Genomic DNA, 22093 nt, shown 5'->3' on the forward strand with positions numbered 1-22093 from the left:
CACTTTTATGTGTGGATAAATAATACCTATGAATAACCAATTGAATAAACCAGAGCTTCATTGCAGTAATGAGAGATTTTTAAAGAATATTTAAAATAAAGATTCAGTGAAAAACTGAATGTATGGAAGACAGCAAATTTGCTTAGCTTGATGCATCTTCTCAAGTAGGGCAAATTGCCACAACTCCCAGTCCCTTGTCATTTCCTCAGTGAGGCCCAGCACCCGAAAATCCTTTCTCACCACTTTGTCCCACATCTTCCTGGGTCTACTCCTTCCACAGGTTCCCTCCACAATTAGAGCTTGGCATTCCTTTAAGCAGCTGTCATCATCCAACATGGATGTCTCATTCAAACATGGAAGCTTTATCTCTAAACTGATGGTCACAAAGCTCTTATACACTAGACCATCAATGTATGTACAATTAATGTTTTATTTTGAGAGGCTATGACTGCTTTTACTAAAAGATAAACCAAAAAAGCATTAATTGTATGCGTGTCAGTAGTCTAGTGAATAAGTGCTTTACTAAATTGAAGATCAAATTGAGTGAAATGTAGAGTAGATGGTAAAATTCAAACCATTTTCCATCTCTGAAAATGAAATTAATAGTTTGAAAAGTAACAACTTCATAGAAGCAATAACTAGTTTTACAATAATCTGGTTCTAACACTATCGGTTTCCTTGCTATTCTTTACTAGTAATAAGTTTCCTGATATCAAGACTAACTAATTGGCAACGAAATAGGTTTTACAAGAGAAATCTCGAACAATATTAAGAAATTTCAAAAACTGACAAACCTTTAGTTGAAGCTGCAGATGGTTTTCGTGTCCCACAACTAACACATTTTTTGCTTTCAGTTTTATTTGGGACCATACAAGCATCACAATCCCAAGAGTCAACTGTTAAAAACTTGGCCATCAAAGGATCAACTTGTGCTTTGGAAGTTTCTGGAAAAACAAATACATCAAGAACAGAATAAACGCTTTGTCACACTGACAAAGTGGCAAAATTTATATCTATCTATCTATCTATATATATATATATATTAAATTCAGCTTATGTTGAAAGTCAACAAAGTTTGCTTTAGAAGTGTTGAGATGTATTCAAAGATAGAGATAAGGAAATAATTTTATTCTCAAATGCAGGTTAATGCTAATAACTATCAATCATTGGGAATTAGCATATTTAGTGCTATGGCCAATTTGGGGACCTACTAGTTTTATAGTAAGTTGTTTCTTAAGGATTCCACTTGAGGTTCTGACAATTATTTGCCTTACTTAAGCCTTTCTACTATAGACACAAAGCCTGAAATTTTGGAGGAGGAGGCTAGTCGATTACATTGATCCCAGTATGAAACTGGTACTTATTTCATCAACCTCAAAAGGATGAAAAGCAAAGTTGACCTTGGCAAAATTTGAACTCAGAACGTAAAGATGGATGAAATGCCGCAAAGGATTTTGCCCAGTGTGCCAATGGTCTTACCAGTTTGCTGCCTTATTTGTCTTAGCAAGGGAACAATTGAAGGAGGGGCTATGCTATAGATCTCATGCCTAATGAATAGAGTTATAAGTACATACATGTGTGTGTGTGTGTGTGTGTGAGAAAGATTAAAAACATAGACAAATAGAGAGATAAAGAAAACATATTACCTTTTTTCTGACCACCAAGCACATCCATTACACTTCCAGTCTTCAAAGTGGAAGCAGGTTGAATCCCTCCAAAGCCGCCGCTGCTGCTGCTGCTGCCACTGCTGCTATCAACTGGTTTACTGCCAGATGTCTTTAGTGTAAAAGCTATGTTAATACATATAAATAAAACATCACATGCATTAGAATTTATAGGGAGACACGAGGGAAACATCAAACATGTCTACATCATACAACTACATAGAGACCTAAAACAAAAGATAGGGGGGGGGAAAAAAATCCTACAGAATGCTCACCTGGTTTTTCATCAAAGATGGAAGTTGATTTTGGTTTAGGCAAAGTTGATGAAACACTGAACTGGAACGTGTGTTTAGCAGAGTCTACAATTACTTTGTCAGGAGAACTGAATTTAAAGTCCTGAAATAAATAAATAGAAATCAATACTGAAAATAACTAGACTCCATTTATGATGTTAAGCCTTTCAGACTTTGAGGGTTTTAAAGTTTGTGCATTTACATTTACATATATAGCATCATCATCTACATGATGGTATAGAGAAAATCTAAGATTAGTTTATCTAATGTATTGTGCTTTTAAGACGAAGGGTATGCAAGATTAATAGAAAGCAATGAGAATGAATAAGGATTACACATGATAGAGTAACCTGAATGCGAAAGGATTCAGGAGTATTACCAGTGGCTATTGACCATGAAAGGTTGGTCAGTCCACATTACTCAATAAGGAGCCCAAGGTTGACTTCCTGGTTTCTCTGGCATATATATGTTCTTCCCTAGATGAGAGGCCTGTCTTTTGCAGGATTACTCATTTATACCAGCTGAGTGGACTGGAGCAAAGCAAAAATGAAGTGTTTTGCTCATGAACACAATGCATTGCCTGGTCCAGGAATTGAAACCACGATCTTCCAATCATGAATCCGACACCCTAACCACTAAGCCATGTGCCACTGCATTGACTATGAAAGAGGTGAGTGCATATTAAAAAAAAATATATATATACATATATAAAAACTTACTGAAACTGAAGGTAAGCCTTCAGATACCAAGTTTGTATCTGGTAGTGTTGTTTGTATGGGAGTAGAGAATTTAAAATCTGATTCTGATGAATTGAAGCTAGTGTTAGAGCCGAAACTAGTGCTAGCACCAAAGCTAGGAGTTGCTGTTGTTGCAGTAGACTGTGCAGTTCCGCTATTAGACTTGTCAGCAGAAATAGTAGTAGTAAGAGGTGTGAAAGTAGATCTTCCGGATTGATTAGAAAAGCTGCTTGTTGATATTCCAAAAGAGAATTTGGGCACATTTGTGACAGGCAGGACAAAATCAGTCTTCAACTGTACAGGCTCCTTTAAGTGAAAGATAGACAGGTAGATAATTAGTGAGAAACTTCAACAGGGTTAGAGAAAGAAACCAAGAAACACTTTTATCATCATGGAATATTGTTTGATTCTGTAAAGAATAAATATAATGGCAATCTTTCGGTACGATTACCTAAATATCGGCCTTTTCCGTAAAAGTGTCTTCGGCGATCTTTACCAAAGATTGCACTTTTCCGTAAAAAGTGTTGGAGAGAAACAGGGAAACGATGTCATAACAGCGAAAGACATGCAGAGAGCGCGATTTATTTTGAAGCGTTTAGAGTTAGGGTTAGGGTTTTAGGGTTTGCATTAGGGAATTTCGTCCCTAACCGTAACCCTAACACCGCAGTGAAGATCATGCTGGTGTTATGGAAAAGGCCGATATTTAGGAACTCGTACCGAAAGATCACCAATATAATATATAGGAGTAGATTTCCATTACATTTGCAGTAAAAGGTTTCACATCACATATTAAAACAAACAATTTCACCTAATTAGATATAAGGAGTGTGTCACATGACAGGTCATGTCATATAAGAATACCAGAAACAATACCAATACATCAAAGAGCAAAACAAGAAAACAAACAGAATGTGTGATTTGAGCTGTATGTTACCTCAGTTTCATCTTCCATATCTTTCATTGAATTTCCTCTTGTAGAATAACTTTTCTCTCTCTTCATCTTACCACTAATTGGTGGTCTCCCTAGAGAAAGTGAGGGTTCTGAAACATTTGTAGCTGTTGGCTGGGTTACCAAGGGTATAGAAAAGAAACTGGATGCTGTTGCTGATGATGCTGTTGGTATCGAAGCTGTTGCTGTAGCTGCTACTGTTGTTGTTGTTTTCTCACTGCAAGGTAAGATGCTGGATTTAACTACAGGAAACTTTCAGATCACAAAATAAAACAGAAAACTTAAAGGAATACTACACAAACCAAATGGTCAAAATTAGAGGACGATAAGGTAAGACAGGTCAATACCACTTCTACTGTACTTTTGTCACCACTCACCACATTCAGCTTCATATATTGGAAGGACTAATACTGAGATGAAATGGAAGTGATGATGATGATGATGATGACAGCTTATATGATCTAAAATAAATACATAATTCCAGATAAGAGTAATAAAGACAGTGACCATATACATTTGTCTACCATACAGTAATTATACAAGATCACCACAAGCCAACTGTCACAAGACGATGGCAGACAAGCCTACAACTGCATGTCTATAAGATAAAGATCCTACCGCCAAAATCATTGCTTTAACTTCCACTTTACCAGATTGTCTAAAGCAAGATAATATTTTGTCATGGCATGACATCTTTTAATGGAAATTGTAAACAAAAGACACTGCTTGTATGACAGTGATGCTTGCTGACAAAAGGTAAGGACAGACACACACACATCCATATCCACTCATAAAATTCTGGTTGGCCTGGAGCTATAGTAGAAGACATTCGCCCAAGGTGCTGTGTAGGGGGACAGAATCCAAAACTACAGTGGGGAAGCACACTTCTTGACCACACAGCCATATCAGCACCAGAGAGCATAACAGGATGAATAAGACACACGGCAGTTACTTACACTGAGGCAGTCTGTGGAGTTGTTGCAAAGACTCTAGCCAGTTCCTTAGAAGTATCTTTCCCTGTATAGCTGCTTACCTGAAAAATTAAAGCAAAAATTAGTTCATCAATGTATATAGATTGAAATATTCAGCACTTTCATTAACAACTCATTTAAATGAGAACATCTATGCAAATCTTATGCTTTGATTTAAATGGTGAGATAATCTAGCTGCAGAAAATAAACTCACAAGAATCCACACAGAGACAAGAGATAATTTTCTATCTCCTTGTGCTCAACCATGTGGATGGAAAAGGTATATTGCAACCTTAAATACAACATGTACATGGCCAACATAGATAAAATGAACCAAATGAGTTACTAATTAGTTGTTACACCCAGAAGTGGTGATTGAGTACTGAGAATGATTTCTCTTACTTATTATACCAAATCATGAGGCACTTAAAAGCAATGTGATCAACTACAATTCCAAGTGGATGTAGCAACACAGTTGAGTGCACTGCTATAAAGAAAAAAAAAACCTTGCTGGGAGAAAGATAATACACTGTTATAAATTCAACATCCATCCCCATAACCAAAATATATCAAGAATGCCAACACCAGAAAAGGAAAGTTTCCAGTGACTTTTTGAGCTTTCCAATGTATGCCCAACAAGGTTCATAATATAGTGGGTTAATATCAAAAGGGTTAAATAACTGAGGTAGTATTTCCAATAATGGCAGCATTATGTTTTTGGTCTTTCATACAGATGGTTGACAGCAATAATTCCAACTGTTCACAATTTAATACTACTATCAAAGGAAAATGAACATCATAAATTACACAGTGGCTAGCTTGGGCAGTAAATATAAGTGAAGTTCTGTAATATCATCTCAAATATGCTGATGCACTTGACTGGAGAGGTGGAAAAAAAAAAAGTAACATTCTCAAGTATAATATATACCCCAAATATTTAGGTTTAAAAGCTGAAAAAAAAAAGTGTACATTATACAGGCATAGCTACGGCACTTCCTTTTCAAATTTATGTTGGCAATGAATTGAGAAAAGAAAAGATTCTAACTTTGTTAATATGTTCTGTTTGCTTCTGGGTATTTTCCATAGTTGGAGAGCTCTTGAAAGCACTGTATGCTGACTGCCTGTTTTTGGCTATGGTAGCTTTCGATGGGGAATTTAGCATAACTGTTGGTGGACCTCTAGGTGGTAGCTGGAAAAAAATAAATAGATATAATTCTACCAAACAGAATTGTAGTGATATCAGGCATTAATATCAAAATACTTTTAAAATATTCACAACTATCTAAGTAACATGACTGGTTAAAAATCAAGGTGATCAATTTTTTAAAAATCTGCTACAGCTCAAGTCAAATACAACTCCCACTGTACAGTTAAGGTCAGACATTCAGTTATATACAATAACAAAAAAAAAAAAAAAAAAACTAAATGGCACCTTGGTTTTGACAACTAGTATTTCAGTTGTCCCATCAAACCAAACTATTTACTTATTGAATTAGAGTAGCGATGTTGTTGATACTACAGTCAGAGATTTTCCAACCCTGATCACCTTGTCTTTTATTTAGTGTAGCTAATAACATTATCCTTTTAAGATGGCAGGATGTGATTTAAAAGCAATTCAGCTGCTATTTCTAGCAGGTCTAGCAATTACACAGAGGCCCTTTCATTGGTTTTTAAGAGAAAGTGATCTGCAATAAGATAAGATTTTTCTCACACTACTAACTCCATAATTAATTCCTTATTTAATATAAAGTTATTTCCTAACAAAGAATTTTGCTTACCTTTTCAGAATCGTTACTAAAAGTTGAAACTGCAACTGATGGTCTATTGCGTCGTTTAAAATTGGATGGCTGCCAAATATAAATGTGTACCACATGTTATTGTATATAGTCACTTGAGTTTTAGTCTAAATTCTGGCACCTCTTTACATGACCACCACCCACTTCCAGACAAAAGCATTAATCCAAATCTGAAAATACTGCATACTTTGATGGTACAGTACAAATTGTTTAATTTACCCACTGTTTTACAATTGTTTGCTTAGTTTTCATAATGAAGACAAGAAATTTTTCAATGACAAATTGGACCCTCACAGACTAGGAATATCCAGGTGAGAGCAGGAATGTAGGTGGAACATTATAGTGCGGGAATATTTAACTCCATGACAACAGTTTTATCACAACAAAAATAAATTTCAAGAGAAACTATTTAAATAAAGTAAAACCAATATATACTTTAATAAAAAGTGTTTATATTTATATTTTAATAAAGTTTATATTTGCAACAAGTGACAAAAGTAAACCATTTAATTCATAGTTAATTTGATGTCCACTAATTTTATAATAATTTGTGGATGTGGTGCTTAAACCAGACCAGTTCACTTAATTGACCACAGCCCACCTTATCAATATTGAGTAGACTTGTCTGGCAGAAATAACAATAAGAAAACGATTATACTTACAGAAAACTGTAGAACTGTATCCGCCAAATTGTGATTATTCATTGGAATCTTACGAGCATCCTGAAAAGTAAGAAAGTTACAAACTTTAGTTACAGGCAGAAGACTGGCACAACCTGTGGTATTTAACCACAGCTCTTGATGTTCTGACTTAAATCTATACAAGATCAACTTTACTTTTTATCCTTCTAGAGTTGATTAAGTACAAGTATCAGAGCCACTTTAATATTTCCTGTAAACGAATTTATACAAAAAAAAAAAAAAAAAAAAAAAAAGGTATTTCAACATAAAAACATACAGGATGCATCGAATAATGTAGCCCAAGTTATGCTATGTATAAAAAAAAGACTATTTTATTCTTTTATACGTTTCAGCGCTGAGACTGTGGCTATGCTGGGGCACTGCCAGTATCCTAATAGCTGGAACAAATAATTAATGTAGACTTGCAATTAGGGAGGAGTCATGGTTAAACAACACACATCACAAACAAGATTATTCTACAAAATATGGTAATGAGAATAAATACTGAAAGTGAAGATGTACAAAAAAACTCACTGATATAGGAGTTGCCATCATTTCTAAAATATCTGAGATCCGTTTTGCTGTAGAACTTGTTACAGCCCCAGTACTGTTCTTATGCAGTGGTTTAGCGTTGACCTGACGCCGATATGGTGTGGCAGCCTACGAAGAAAGAGAAACGAAATTAAGAGTGCAAACACACAAACATCTTTCAGTAATCCCTGAGCAATAACTGTGTTAGAGTATCAGATATTTGTTCCTGACATTATAGTTTAGAACAATGTTTTAAGCTCAAATTTTAACAAGGCCTTCATATCCCATTGACAGTCAGGATTACACTCCCAACTTAATCACAACTGAAAGCTCCAAAGGCTGAGGTATTATTGACTCCTGCTGCTGCAATCAAACAATGATTTATATGCAAATATCAAACTACTGCAGCTAAGCTGGGTAAGAAGACCATTATATGCCTATTTATTTGTTGTTTCGAACCACATGCAAATATTGCAGCCATACTAAGTCTCAAAAGTGCTAGGAGGTGAACAGTCTAGATTATTTAACAATGTAAAGCAGGGAACTTACAGAATATGGGTTACTTTCTTTCAGGCGCATTTTTCTCCTAGAAGAAGCCCCACCATACTGTGTTTTACCGCCATAAAATGAAGACTCATGCTGACTATCAGAGAGCAAGGAATCTTTCTAGAAAACACAAACATAGACACATTTAAGAAAGCCAACAACAATGTAGTATGTGAGGTTATACTATAAATCGACGATGATGATGATGATAATAATAATAATAATACTACTACAGTAACTTACCAAGAAGGGAGAGACAAGCAGAGAAGGTTCAAATCTAGGCTTAGTCCGAAAAGAGTCACTTTCATTTTTTTTAATATAGGATATATTGCTCCACACTTTAGAACTTTCACAATCACCTGTAGAGAAAGAAAGAAATTATATGAAATATTATGATTTCCCATGTTAGAAGTTTTAGAGTTATGAAGGACATTATAACAATGAGTAAAACTGTAGATTTGTAACTGGTGAGCACTTACAACTCCAGTAGATTACTGGTACATAGGATGTGGGTTAATTTGCATTATCTTAAGAAAAAAAAAATAATTACTAAAATTCCTTACAAATAAAAATCAAGATGAATTAATTGGTCTTTAAATTGTGAACATTTAAAAAAATTGAGAGTATTATAGATAACATACACCTTCTTCCTGATTTACAACCGAGTTCCATTCTGATCGATAGGTCATAAGATGAATTTATATTTTTCAACACTATTTTCATTCAAAAGGATTATAAAAATATAAAATATAAAAATTTAATCAATAATTATTGTACATAATGTGAAAAATACATATGTATTTTTTGAGGTCTTACGTGCAGATGGTTGTAAGTTGAGGAGGTGTATTTTTAAATAGCTCACACCTAGTTGTGGAGAAACCTGGCTCTCCACCTGCTTGTGAAATTAAGAGGCAAGTGGCGGAGCACTTCATGTCGTTCTCAGAGAAATTCAGCATGACACACAGAGTGTGACATTGTTGGCTCTTTGAATTACAACTTATTTTTGTGGATTGCTGTGGAAAGAAGTAGCAGGTTATATGACATTGTTCCTTCTAATAGATCATCGTATCCAAAAGAATATTTCGTTCACTTAACATCACTGAATTAAAGCAAAGCAATGAATGGTCCCTCTAGGTTGCTTGGAATTTGCAGATATATATATAGTGAGAATTTACAAAAAAACAAAAGACGAAGACAGGTGTGTATTAGTTTAACACTTGGGAAGTGAGAAAGTCTTTTATGTTTCGAGCCTATGCTCTTCGACAGAAAGGAACACAGAAAGAAACAGGGGGAGAAAATAGAAAAAGGTTTAGTGGCTAGCAATCTATATATATATGTATGTATGTATATGTAAATATATGTTTATATTCTATGTATTTCACTGATGAAAGGATCATATTTAACTTACAGCTATCTTCAGGATCAACACTAATGCTGCCATTCCCATCATCATCATTATCAATAGATGCTGTAGTTGATTGATAATTCATGTCTGAAGAAAGTTGGGCGTCAGCAGAAGGATGTAACCGATTCTTTAGTTGTTCAATATCTGCTCCAGTGAGAGAGAGACAGTTCTGTTTATCACCTAACCGGGGCATCGTCTCTGAAATTTGGCCAGCATGAGGCAATGAACCATCTGAAACAAAATTACATTAATTAGCAATTTTGGTATGTTGTAGTGGTGGAAGGAGAATAACAGTGATAGCGATTAAAAACTAAGAACACAAAAAACCTTTTTGATAATTATGCCAATAGAAGTACATATCACATATACATATATGAGATCTGAAAAGTTCCAGGAAATTAGCTGACATATTAATGAATGATCAATAGATAAATAAGCAAGTCATGATCAATTTAAGCACACATAAGAGAGAGAGAGAGAGAGAGAGAGATAGAGAGAGAGAGATAGAGAAAGAGAGAGAGGGAGAGGGAGAGAGATTAGAGATTTTGTGAGTGTGTGTGTGTGTAACTAAATTGCGCCCAAGCCACGTAAAAGTGTTCATACCAGTGCCACATTTAAAGCACCTAATACACTCTGTAAAGTGGTTGGCATTAAGAAGGAAATTCAAGCATAAAAACCATGCCAAAAAAAGATGAATGGAACCCAGCCAACACTCCAGCTGGCCAACTCCCCTCAAACCGTTCAGCCCATACTAGCATGGAGACCTGATGATGATGATGATGAACTATGCCTGTCCTTACCATGATTTGAGGTAGAATATCTCGGTCCTGGCGGATACTGCATCTCATGATTACTCGGCATATGATCAGCTGCATAGCCTGTCATTGCTGACCTTCTAGAGACTGCTTTCACCTGTTGATGATAGTTGGTATATTCAGGGTGCAACGGCCGTGGTTGAGCTGGACGTCGGTCACCAACAACTGGGTTTTCATGAGGTGACTGCAACAAAAACAAAGTCATCGATGTAAAATCTAGTAACAGCTGTGTTTGGAGGGCAGTAATGGGAAGATCTTGCACTATTTATAAACAGGTCTAATGTTTCACAGTCTTCATCAATTTGCTCAAACTGGTGTGAGCCGGTTTTGACACATTACTCTTAATAATTGGAGAACCTCCGAGTAACATAGGAAGCCACATTTACTTGAGCTTGCAATCATTTTGATGAATGCATCAAGCAATGGTAGAATAATTATAAATACCTAAAAGTTAGTGAGACGTGTGAATCAAGTAAAGAAGTCAGAATACATACCGAATAATTGTTGTCATCACTGTCTTTAATTTCATTTCCATTTTGATCTTCTTCGTCAATCACAGTATTTTGAGAATTCTCTGTGGGGTTGTTCTTCATGAAATCGGACAGCCATGATGGAACAAAAATATCTTTTACGGTGTCAGTGAATTTTGTAAACAATGACTACAAAGAGAGAAAAAGGAAACAAATTTTTTCAATCAGTCATATTCTTCTATTACATTATCAGATCAATTAGATAAACATGTTGGGATCTTTTTTAAAACGGGGGCCACATTTTTTCATTAACGAAACACTTTGAAACTTGGAACACTGGTAGAATGCGTCATATAAAACATCTTTTTCTCTTAGTCTTCTTTAAAAAAAAAGAAATCCATAAGTTATTCCATGTTAAAGTTGTCGTATTTCTGTAATTTCAATGACGTCCATTCAGCCGATATACATTAAGTGCCGACTACATAAACAAACGATTCTGAAACAATTAACCCTAACCCTAACCCTATGGTTAGGGTTAAAGCAAATTTAAAATGCAAAAAGCAAATAAAACGAAGGTATGGAGATTAAATACGCTTTACACAGCTTAATCAGCCAAAGGAGTAAATGTAAACAACTGAATACTTGTCAGTGATTGGTTGAAATTATCGAAATAAGACAATTTTTTTACATGAAATAAATTCGAATACAAAAATATTTTTCTGTTCTATAACACAAAATAGATAAGTATACGAAGTTTGAAAGTCTTTCGCTACCAAAAACACTACGTAAAACATTAATGAAAAATGTGGCCCCCATTTTAAAATAGATCCACATGTTGCATGAAGTAGATCTACATGATGTGTAATAGCTAAGTGACTGGGATGGTTAAAGGCTCATCAATCGTGATGAGAGATTGTATCCACAGTGAAGACATCTGTTGGTAAACTCATCTTTCCAACTGTAAATGGTACAATAGTGAGGTAGAGAGATCACCATGCTAAGAGAGTTGGTCCAGTCAACTAATGATGTAAGATGCTATCAGAAAATGTTTTGAAGATGGTTGACAGACCCTCTGAGGTTGTACTTCTATGTCTGACTGCAGAAATGTCAAATGCCCGCCTGGAGGACAGTGAACTCAGCCTTGAGAAAACAAGAAAATGTGCTGAAACCTCAACAACAACAATATTTAAATGATGAGTGTTTGCTGAGCACTACTACTAATACTACATCAAACTTCAGCTTGTAAGTTCTTCCAAAACAGTAATGTGGAGAAAGGAAACAAAATTTAGTTGTTTGGCCCAGGCCAACGTTGGTCATGAAGACCGCTCATTTTTTTTTCCAGATGTACAATTTTTAAAACTAAGACATTATTCAACATGTCATTCATTGACCCTTTAATATTCAAACTGGCCATAACCAGTCAAAATATTCCACATTTCATTTTCAAACTGGCCAGATCCAGTTTCTCACTACCCTACAATGTCATCCTAAAAAAATTAACAGTTACTGCATCAAAATCTCAACCCACTAGATAATGCGGGATTAATTCAAAACAGTGTGAATAAACGCATTACATTTGAAAGAGGATTCCGAATGCTAGAGGATTAAACTGATGATATCTGATTTCATCTACCTACCCTATTATGTCATTCTTAAAATAAACTATGAACTTGTCAAAATACTGAGGTTACATGATAATGCATAATTAAATTCAAAATAATGTTGGTAAATAAGTATTACATTTGGCAGAGTAATCTGAACGTTGAAAGGTAGACTGATTTGAGACATTTGGTCAGTATTTTTAGCAGGATGAGTGACCATGTAAAAATTCCCTTACTGATTTGTCATAATGCAGTTTTTGATCAGAAGTTGAAATTGGTTACATTTTAATGACACAAGATGGCTTAATTAAATGTTAACGGTTTATTTTAGTATCAATTTTTAAGAAGCTGGCAGTTATAATTTGGAAGTGTTAAATATTTTATTAGTCAAATATTAATATCTGTAGATTACTAGCAAAGTTAAAATACTGTCATTAACAATTTATTCAAAACCCTCTCAACCCAGTAGAAAATGTGGCACCACATTTAAATTATAAAACAGCAGTTTCAATGAAAAAAATGGCTGAATTTGCAAGACAAGCCAACCCACAACTGTATGGTTAAGCATAAAGCAGCAGCAAGTTAAACAGTGCTAAGGTTCCGAGTTGTCATGGAAATGGCTTCCAACCTTTACCAAAGTAACCATCTACGAAAGATTATCAAAAGACACTAAATATTACAGATCAGATAAAAACCACAGAATGTACATCAGATAAGTGCCATTTTATAGAACAACAGAATACACATCAGATGAGTGCTATAAGAGAATGCAGGCCAAGTCAGGTACAATGAAATGCAAACCAGGGTGAGTGCCACCTCATCAGGTTAGATGAGGGGGGTATCACCACGATATGCATGACAGGTTGTTAGCAACAATAATTACATGTGATCAAAAACCAAGAATAAAGAGAGATCGGAATCAATAAGCCGTTTAGGAAGAAGAGAGGCAATGACAGCCTACCACACAAACATTTTAACAAAGTGCAGCATATTCTAAAATATCCATACATAGCCATGGGTTAATAAAATTTGACATTATTTTTACATTCATTGCCATACATTGGCCCCCACATCATTTGACTGTTTATTTCAGTGACATCCACATCAGATGAACATGAAATGATGTCACCTAGATCCAGCAATGCATTAGTCCAAACTCCTAGATAGAACCTTTGATAACAAAAAAAAAAACACTTAATCTAATGAGAAACTCACTTTGACATGCAGTCTAGTTAAATACTATAAAATTTCAAAACAAGCAACTAAAGACAAATAAAGAAAATAACAACAGTATGGCTGAAACTATGATGCTTTGGCGATTAGGTCCATATTATCCCCAGAAAATATAAAGACTGAATATTCATTCTTGCATAGAATCTATGGTGTTGTTACTCATTTACTGATGCCCTAATGGAGCCTGTGGAGTGAGCAGAATTTAAAGAAATAGAAACTTGAAGTCTTTCTTACAAAGACAGAGGGACAACTCCTCCCACTTTGGGTAAGCTTGTAGAGCTGTTATGGGGCAATGTAAATTAAATAATGAGATTCAAATAGCACACCTAGTGCATACAGGTATGTTTAAGTGATTAAGAAGCTCCCTTTGCAATTGTGTGGTCCTGGGTTCAATTCCATTTTGTGGCTCCTTGCATACTATCTTCTACCATACTCTCAAATTGACCCAGACCATGTAAATGAAAGTGGGTAGACAGAAATCACATGGAAGTCTATCAGTGCCCAGGTCAACACAACTACTTAGCCCCATGGTCTCTTTAGAGGAGACTACTCTGTTGCAAGCATTCAGACCAACTCTTTTTGTCTGAGGGATAACCACTAGATAGCGAATCCTGAAAAACAATACATGGATATTGCTTCTGTTCCTCTGACAAACCCATATCCCCCTCCCTTTGAAATTATTCCAGATGGGTTGGACCAGAAAAGTTTTTAATTGTTCAGTGATACAGGTTTTGCTTTGCTAAAACCAAAAAACAATTAAAGACAGTGTCATGAAGGTACAGTTCTTCAAAGACCTTGAGAGCCGTCTCGTTGTCATTGATAAATGATCGGCTTTAAACCAATAACACGAATTACACAAGCCACAGGAGATAGTTGAAACTAGGAAAATATTTAACAAAAGAATTTGAAGATGGGCAAGCCTCAACCTGAACAATTTTTTCAAAAGAACTACTGTTCACTACGTCAAGCTCAAGGTTTGTAATACATGTGGACAAAATACAAGACGAGATGTTAAAAGCGTGACAAAAAAAAAAACTGCTGCTGAACACGGCAGAACTGACCAAGACCTCAGACATGACGATACATTTAATATATCCCCAATACCACCACCAAAGAACGTTGGCTGATGTTATTTCTATGTAAATAGTGTAATTTCGTACACACACAACAGTTTCGGCAGTTTGAAATAATATTGAATTCTGTCTTTAAGAGTTAATATTTTGAGACAAGGTCAAACAGGATGGGAGGTAAATCTTGCAGAAACAAAGAACCGACAGTTTTTTTCCATTTTATTAGAATTTAGTTTTTGTCATACCACTGATGACAACGTTTAGTAATTTTTAAAAAAAAACCATATGCAACTGCGTAAGGAAAAGGGTCTTTTTTTTTTTTTTTTTAAAGGAAATTTTTCTTTTAAATTGCGAATGCGAAGAATCAACCTCATCGATCATGTTCTCCGTGTGATAGTTTAATTATCAACTCTCTTAAAACGACAATCTATTTAAAGTTGCCTTTAAGTCAATGTTCCACCACGGCAAAAACACAGACTGATTTAATGACACTAAAAAGAAATAGGCTCAAACCAGATGCTGACCTGTATATATATAACTATTTACAAAAACATGATAACAGAACAATTTCTTTAATGAGGTCAACTAATATCAATTTAAAAATCACAGCTTTTTTCATAACAAAAGAAATTAACCAGATGACTTCTAGCTACTAACGATGAACTATAATTATAAAACAACACACAAAGACATATCCGTCTCAGGAAAACACTCAAATTCGTAGCAAATAAATAAATAAAATAAAATAAAAACCCACGCTAAATAAATGATCATATTTCGTGAGGATTTTGTTTCTAGAAACATGTCTTCTAAAATCTGATACGGTATCAAATTATTTTTCTTGAAGTGTGTCATAAACCTAGAAACATTTTAACAAGTGGTTGATACTTAGCAATAAATGGTTTTAAACTTTGCTTCAAGGCCACGATATTCTGAGGTAGATGACACTTGGTGACATCGCCTCCCAATACTGCACAAGTATTTATTTTATCGATCTCGAAGAGTGGCAAAGTTAAACAAGACCAGACACAAACTAATGCTGTAGAGAGACGTGACTATCACATGGGATTACTTAAAGCATAGCAGAAAAAGGAAATACTTAAAGTTATAGGTGTGGAACAGAGTTATTCATTTGTCCTCACTTTTCACATTTTTATGTTAAACATGAAACTTCAATGTTATGACGTTTACACTATGACTTATTGCTTAAATGAGTCTTAAAGTGGACGTATATTTAATTGAACAGATCTTATTGTACCATGCAGAATCTATCTGTTATGTAATTTATCTTTTTTTTGCCCCCCCCCCTCACATTTAATAAAAGAAAGCTTTCGATGACTGAGATCAAGTGTAGGACTGATATGATTAGGATAACTCAGAAATAATGCAGTCAACTACTATATTGTACATCTTTAAGGAATGCCATATTACCCTATAAGAGACGGTGTGGGAATTTAATGTTGCTGACCATTCTTTCTTGTTATCGAGAATAATGATTTAAAATGAACTAGCACCAATCGGGAATCGAAACCAGAAAACCAGAACACGGATTACCGCCATACAGATTGTGATTAAAAAGCTCGTTACTCTTCCTATGTTTACCGAGAGCAATAATAAAAAAAGTGTTTGAACACTTTTCATGTTCAGTTCAAATATTTAGAATAAAGAATAAATGGTAAAATTATTCTTAATTTTTTTCTAAAAAAAAAATTAGATACTTGAATGTTCTTTGTGGAAGAGAATGTGTCTCCCTTGAAAGAAAATACTGATTTTTTAACCTCAACACAGATCTTCCTTACATATAAATGAAAATGTGTGATGTTTATGCCCTTTTTTAAGGTGTATGAGCAACAAAAGCGAAATGGCTTTAACCGGGGAATCGAAACCGGGTGGTTGGGGCGGGACTGGTCTCGCCGGAAGCTAACATCTTTACATGAGAACCAGCTAAGTCAAGGATGAATGAAACTATACACAATATATATTTCTATACAAATATATAAATATCCAAACACGTATATTTATATTATATACATATAAACATACGTAATATATACAGAAAGATAAAAAGACAGATAGATATAAATATATATACATACATTACATATTTCATAACGCTTTATATTATGTAACAGCGATTTTTTCTTCTTCGATAGCGTTACTTTCATGTACTTTATGAATAAATGTAATGTTGGTATGTGTTCATTGTTTCGTTCTTCAAGCAACTAATTTGATATTGAGGGGTTTTATAAGTGAAAAAAGGGACAAAACGAAGAAGACAGTTGGTTGGGGTAAAACGCGTGGTAAGAACGAAATGACCAAGACTGGACTTACCTTTCGCCTATCATATGGTTTGGATGACGTATAGGATCGCTTAGATCGAATTTTGCCTCCAATATCTCTGTTGGCCATTTAAAAACAATCATTAACTATTACTAATCAGAAAAAACTAAGGTAAATAGGACATAAAAGCTTGCAGGAATGGAACAGTGTCACTCCACGCTTTCAACTCACTAAATATGGCGGTAATACAAACTAAATTCCCATTGGTCAATTTGCTAATCATGTGACACATTCCAGCTCGCGGTCATCTCCCCTTTCAAAAGATGAAAGTCAAGGCTGTCTCAGCTGTCGTTTCTTCATTTCTTCTCTGATTTCCCTCCAGTTTTCTTTTTTTTAATTTTCTGTCTCTTTCTCCATCATGCATTAGAAATTAATACATTTATTTGGTAAACTTTCTTAAGTTCCTATGCCGTTGTTAGAAGAGTTCCCCCACATTTCGAACAAATGTACATGTTATACTTTATCTCAAGTTAATTATTTATTCCTATGAAGAAAAACCAATTCCATATGTAATTTTGATGTATCTCAGGACAGCGACCTGAACTAGCGAAGAAATGACTGTTGTCTAACCATGGGCTTAATTTCACAGCGAGATTGAATGTATCTCTATTAAACCTACGACTATGCTCTTTTATGTATATATTTTAATTCATAACCCACGCTGTTTAAGTATAATAATAATATATGTATGCGTACATATTTCCAGAGAAGACCATTTGCCGTATCTTAACTATTGACATAAGCTTTTGTTTTTTTCTTTCAATACAATGGTCTATGTTTAATTACATTTTTGGTAAGTTTTATATATATATATTTAAAAAAACCCATTCAATTAACGAAAATCCGTTTGCTATAAATACTTAGGTATGCTTTTCATCAAATAGCATTTCAACAAAAGGTCTGTCAACCCATCTCACCTCTCCACGTACAAGCGTGTGTATGTACAAATATATGTGTGTGCGCGCGCGCATATATATATATATATATATATATATATATATATATATATATAATTTTTAATGAGCAAAATTTATAAAAGTGACGTAAAGAGCCGAAAGTTTCATGCATGGCATTTATCAAGTTTGGTAAGTGTCGTACACGAAACTCGTTTTTTAAAGTCATTTTTAGTCGTATATATATATATATATATATATATACACACACTAGGTGATCTTTGGCTTTAGGCACCATATACTCGTGTAATGAGTTCTCTTTCTCCTTTTCTACTAAATATACATATATGTATGTGTGTAAGGATATAATCATATACGGATGTTTGAGTAAATAGAACTTCACTACCTACGCATATTTCTTTTAGACAAAGGGAATTTGAAGGTTCACTGCTTCACAAGAATCTGAGTCTGAGATGAAATTCCTGGTCTCTATAAGACATCGAACATTCCAGTTCATCATCACACCACTACCATCATCATCATAATAATTTAACGTCTATTTTTCAAACTGGCATGGGTTTGCGAGGTACTAGTGAGCTAAAGGCTGTGTCGTTCGCTTTTTCAACTTTAGCAGTGTGTAGCGGGTGCTTTTTTATGTGTCACGGGTTTGCGGTTCGCAAGTAATTTGCAAGACAAGAAAGAACAAGAGAAGGCCAAACTGCCTATTGGATCGGTGGATTTGGTCTCCGTTCTGCAGTGAACATAGCTCTGCCGGCATACCTTTCCTCGGTCTCCTCCAGCCGCAGTCTCTTTTGCGAGATACTCCATGGGATGGCTGAACCAGATGTGGCCCAGGAACTAGAGTCAGCCCTAGCTAATTGGATTGCTGATGGGCTTGCTTTCCCCCAGAATACGGATGTCTACTGCAAGTGGGACGACATCAGATGTAAGTCCATCTTCGAGCGGCTAGAGATCACAAGACCACCACCGCCTCGCAGCCAAATAGCGACGTATGACTCAATTCGGTGCCTTCTTCATCTACTGGCACCCTTCTAGATGATGAGTGCATCCGTATCAGAGTGGCCCAATGCCTCGGACCTGGTGTGTGTAAGCATCACACACGTCGCAGCGGAGCGATAGTAGACGAATTCGGCCTGCAGCCATTATCCTGCAGTCTTAGCGCAGGCCGATTCTCCCGACACACCGCCCTGAATGACATAATGAGACTTGACGCGGTCAGCTTTCCGTCCGAACTTGAGCCAGCAGGACTCGACCACGGGAATGGTAAGCGCCTCGACGGAATACCCCTCTTCTCATTCAAGAGAGGCAGATATCTAGTCTGCGATGCGACGTGCAGCGACACTCTCCAGCTCCAACCCGGCTGCGAACTCGGGTGACGCTGCCCGTAATGCGGAGGATAGAATAATCAATTAATACTGGAGCTTGGTTAGCTGCTATCAGTTTGTGCCTGTTGCCGTCGAGATGTCAGGTTCCTCGGGACCTCGAACTACCGATTCCCTTCGCAAAATAAGGATAACAGCGGTCCGTTGGAGAAAGTGTAATGACTACTTCAGCGAGTGACGCTAGCCATTCTCCACGGTCATGAGGGTGAGCACACCATTTCTGAGGGATGTGGCCCATCGCGCCCTTCCCCTCCATCTGCTGATAACCTCCTACCTTTCTTCTTTTCTTTTCTCTTGTTTCGTTATATTTAAATGTTATAAATATATATATATATGTATGTATGTATGTGTGTGTCTCCCAACATGGCTTGACAAACCGATGGTGGTGTGTTTACGTCCCGTAACATAGCGGTTCGGCAAAAGAGACCGATAGAATAAGTACTAGGCTTCTAAAGAATAAGTCCTGGGGGGTCGATTTGCTCGACTAAAGGCGGTACACGTATATATGTCGCTGTGGCTGCTAGTCTGTGTGGTGATTACTCGCCATTCCAGTGTATTAAGCTACAGACCAAGCTATTTAAAATATTCTTTAAGAGGCGATATGTGTCGATGTTGAGTTGATTCAACAGAGATCAGTTGATGGAACCTGACTGTTGTGAGATTAAGGGTAATAAGTAGGTTATCTCCCCTCCACCATTTAAAACTCTGAACAACTTTCGCTGGTCGGCATGTTTTTCCTTGTGAATTTTATGTGAGCTGAGTTAAGAATGACTAATTAATATTAATGGTAAATCCAAGACGTGCAGCTACTTATCTATACAGCGAGGTCACAGCTCCGGTACTACAGTCTGGGCGAGAGTAAAGAATATGTACACTCGGTGTTTAGGGTTAGGGTTAGAGTTCTTGTTAGAATACGTACACCACCCGAAAACGGGTGGTGTACGTATTCTTTACCTCCGCCGACATCTGATTAGAAAGTCGCTGGAAATAATCGCACGATTCTTCAAGCCAAGTCAACCGGTAAAAGATTTAGGGATAGACCACCAGGGCTGGATTCATATCCATAGTTTTGGTTGGTGACACTCGGGAATCCAACAGGAAAGTGTAATGACGGTTGCTTCTGGTAGGAAGGACCCTATGGAAAGGTGCTCGAGGACTCTACCCTTACAACCTTCCCAGGTATCGTGGACAGAGAAAATGGATGGATGTGATATGCTAATAATACCTGTATACAATACTAATGATTTTAACATCCCCTTATCGCTTCTTTTCCCACTATCAGACAATGCTTGTGAGGGTGTCTGGTTTTCTATCTCCTCAGCTAAGCTGAGTGTTTGGGGTTGCCTCAAAGACTTTTAGAGGAAGTAATCCTTCGTTTTATGTATCCAAAACGTAAAAAAAAAAATGGCAATAATCACCGTTAGATGACTAAAACTCAGCAATTAAATTAAAATGGAAGAATTTTTTTTTCTTTCAAATTAAAAAGATTATTATGAATTTGTGTATAGAAGAAATAAATGGTTGAAACCTTTTATACAGCATGCGTCTGTGAGGAGCATGGCGGACTTAATTATAATTAAAAGTAATGATGTAATTGAAAGATATTCTGCACCATAACGTCTGATATTGAAAGTACAATTAATTTTCTTGCATCGTTGGGATTTATTTAATTAAGAGGTTAGCTGAATCAATGCGTTTAGAGCATTGGCAGCCATGTTCAGATCAAAAAGCTCGGAAGTTTGGTATTGTATATGTTGCAAACATTTCTGAAACATCAAACAAAATTCCTTTTTCCTCTGAGTTTCATATTTGTCCTGTAGAGCTCGTGTGTGTATTAGTATGCACACGTTCAAATTCATGTATTAACCGCAGGCACCTCCGTCACTACCACCACTATACAGCATTCCTTCAGTTTTTTTTTCCTTGTTCTCCCTTTCTCTCTATCTCATACACACTCTCTCGCACTTTTCTTTCTCACTCTCTCTCTATCTCATACACACACTCTCGCACTTTTCTTTCTCACTCTCTCTTTATCTCATACACACTCTCTCGCACTTTTCTTTCTCACATCTCCCTCTATCTCACACGCCTTTTTTCATACATACACTCACATCGCTCTCTCACCTCTCTCATGCACACACTCTTTTTTTATGTCTTCTCTTTCTCTTCTTGTTCGTGATTTGTTGACTTTATCCATTTTCTGAAAGTTATCAGGAAACAAGTCTGAGCAGGCGGGGTGGGGGGTGGACACCCTTGTGTAGGTATGCCATCATCATCGTCATCATCATCATTTCAATGTTATTATTTATTTATTTAAGGCGGCGAGCTGGCAGAAACGTGAGCACGCCGGGTGAAATGCTTAGCGGTATTTCGTCTGCGAATGTTCTGAGTTCAAATTCCGCCGAGGTCGACTTTGCTTCTTATCCTTGCGGGGTCGATAAATTAAGTACCAGTTGCGTACTAGGTCGAACTAATCGACCTGCCCTCTCCCCCAAAATGTCGGGCCTTGTGCCTAGAGTAGAAAACAATGTTATTTATTTAAATATATCAAAATCCTTTGATATCGTATTCCACCTAAACTGATTTAACCAGCTTGAGATCGCTCCCAGTTATAGGACACAAACTTCCTCTTTTTAAAGACACCCCCCCCCCCCGCTCATCGCCGTCGTTGTCATCAAAACTTCCAATATCGCGTC

General features: G+C 36.2%; 1 protein-coding gene across 8 annotated transcripts in view; it reads right to left on the reverse strand.

Annotated features, from left to right (window-relative positions):
• Positions 1-17279, reverse strand: part of LOC106881551 (nuclear pore complex protein Nup153) — a 32472-nt gene extending 15193 nt beyond the window's left edge. For 4 of the 8 annotated variants that reach the window (XR_016244097.1, XR_016244095.1, XM_014931982.3 and 1 more), the window contains exons 1-16: positions 17093-17279; positions 10882-11046; positions 10373-10571; positions 9576-9803; positions 8411-8526; positions 8171-8287; positions 7625-7750; positions 7073-7132; positions 6393-6461; positions 5660-5803; positions 4600-4676; positions 3629-3860; positions 2677-3000; positions 1940-2060; positions 1647-1790; positions 795-944 (exon numbers count right to left, since the gene is read on the reverse strand). Coding sequence is in view for 4 of the 8 variants with exons in the window: in XM_014931982.3 (XP_014787468.2) it covers positions 795-944; positions 1647-1790; positions 1940-2060; positions 2677-3000; positions 3629-3860; positions 4600-4676; positions 5660-5803; positions 6393-6461; positions 7073-7132; positions 7625-7750; positions 8171-8287; positions 8411-8526; positions 9576-9803; positions 10373-10571; positions 10882-11046; positions 17093-17170 (2350 nt within the window). In the remaining 4 variants the exon portion in view is untranslated. Of the gene's footprint in view, positions 1-794; positions 945-1646; positions 1791-1939; positions 2061-2676; positions 3001-3628; positions 3861-4599; positions 4677-5659; positions 5804-6392; positions 6462-7072; positions 7133-7624; positions 7751-8170; positions 8288-8410; positions 8527-9575; positions 9804-10372; positions 10572-10881; positions 11047-16857 lie in introns of all 8 variants that reach the window. The other 4 variants (XR_016244098.1, XR_016244096.1, XM_089362058.1 and 1 more) reach the window with 2 other exon arrangements.
• Between the last annotated feature and the right edge of the window lie 4814 nt (positions 17280-22093).

The sequence above is a fragment of the Octopus bimaculoides genome, chromosome 13, assembly GCF_046866305.1.
Source record: "Octopus bimaculoides isolate indiv1 chromosome 13, ASM4686630v1, whole genome shotgun sequence".
NCBI lineage: Eukaryota > Metazoa > Mollusca > Cephalopoda > Octopoda > Octopodidae > Octopus > Octopus bimaculoides.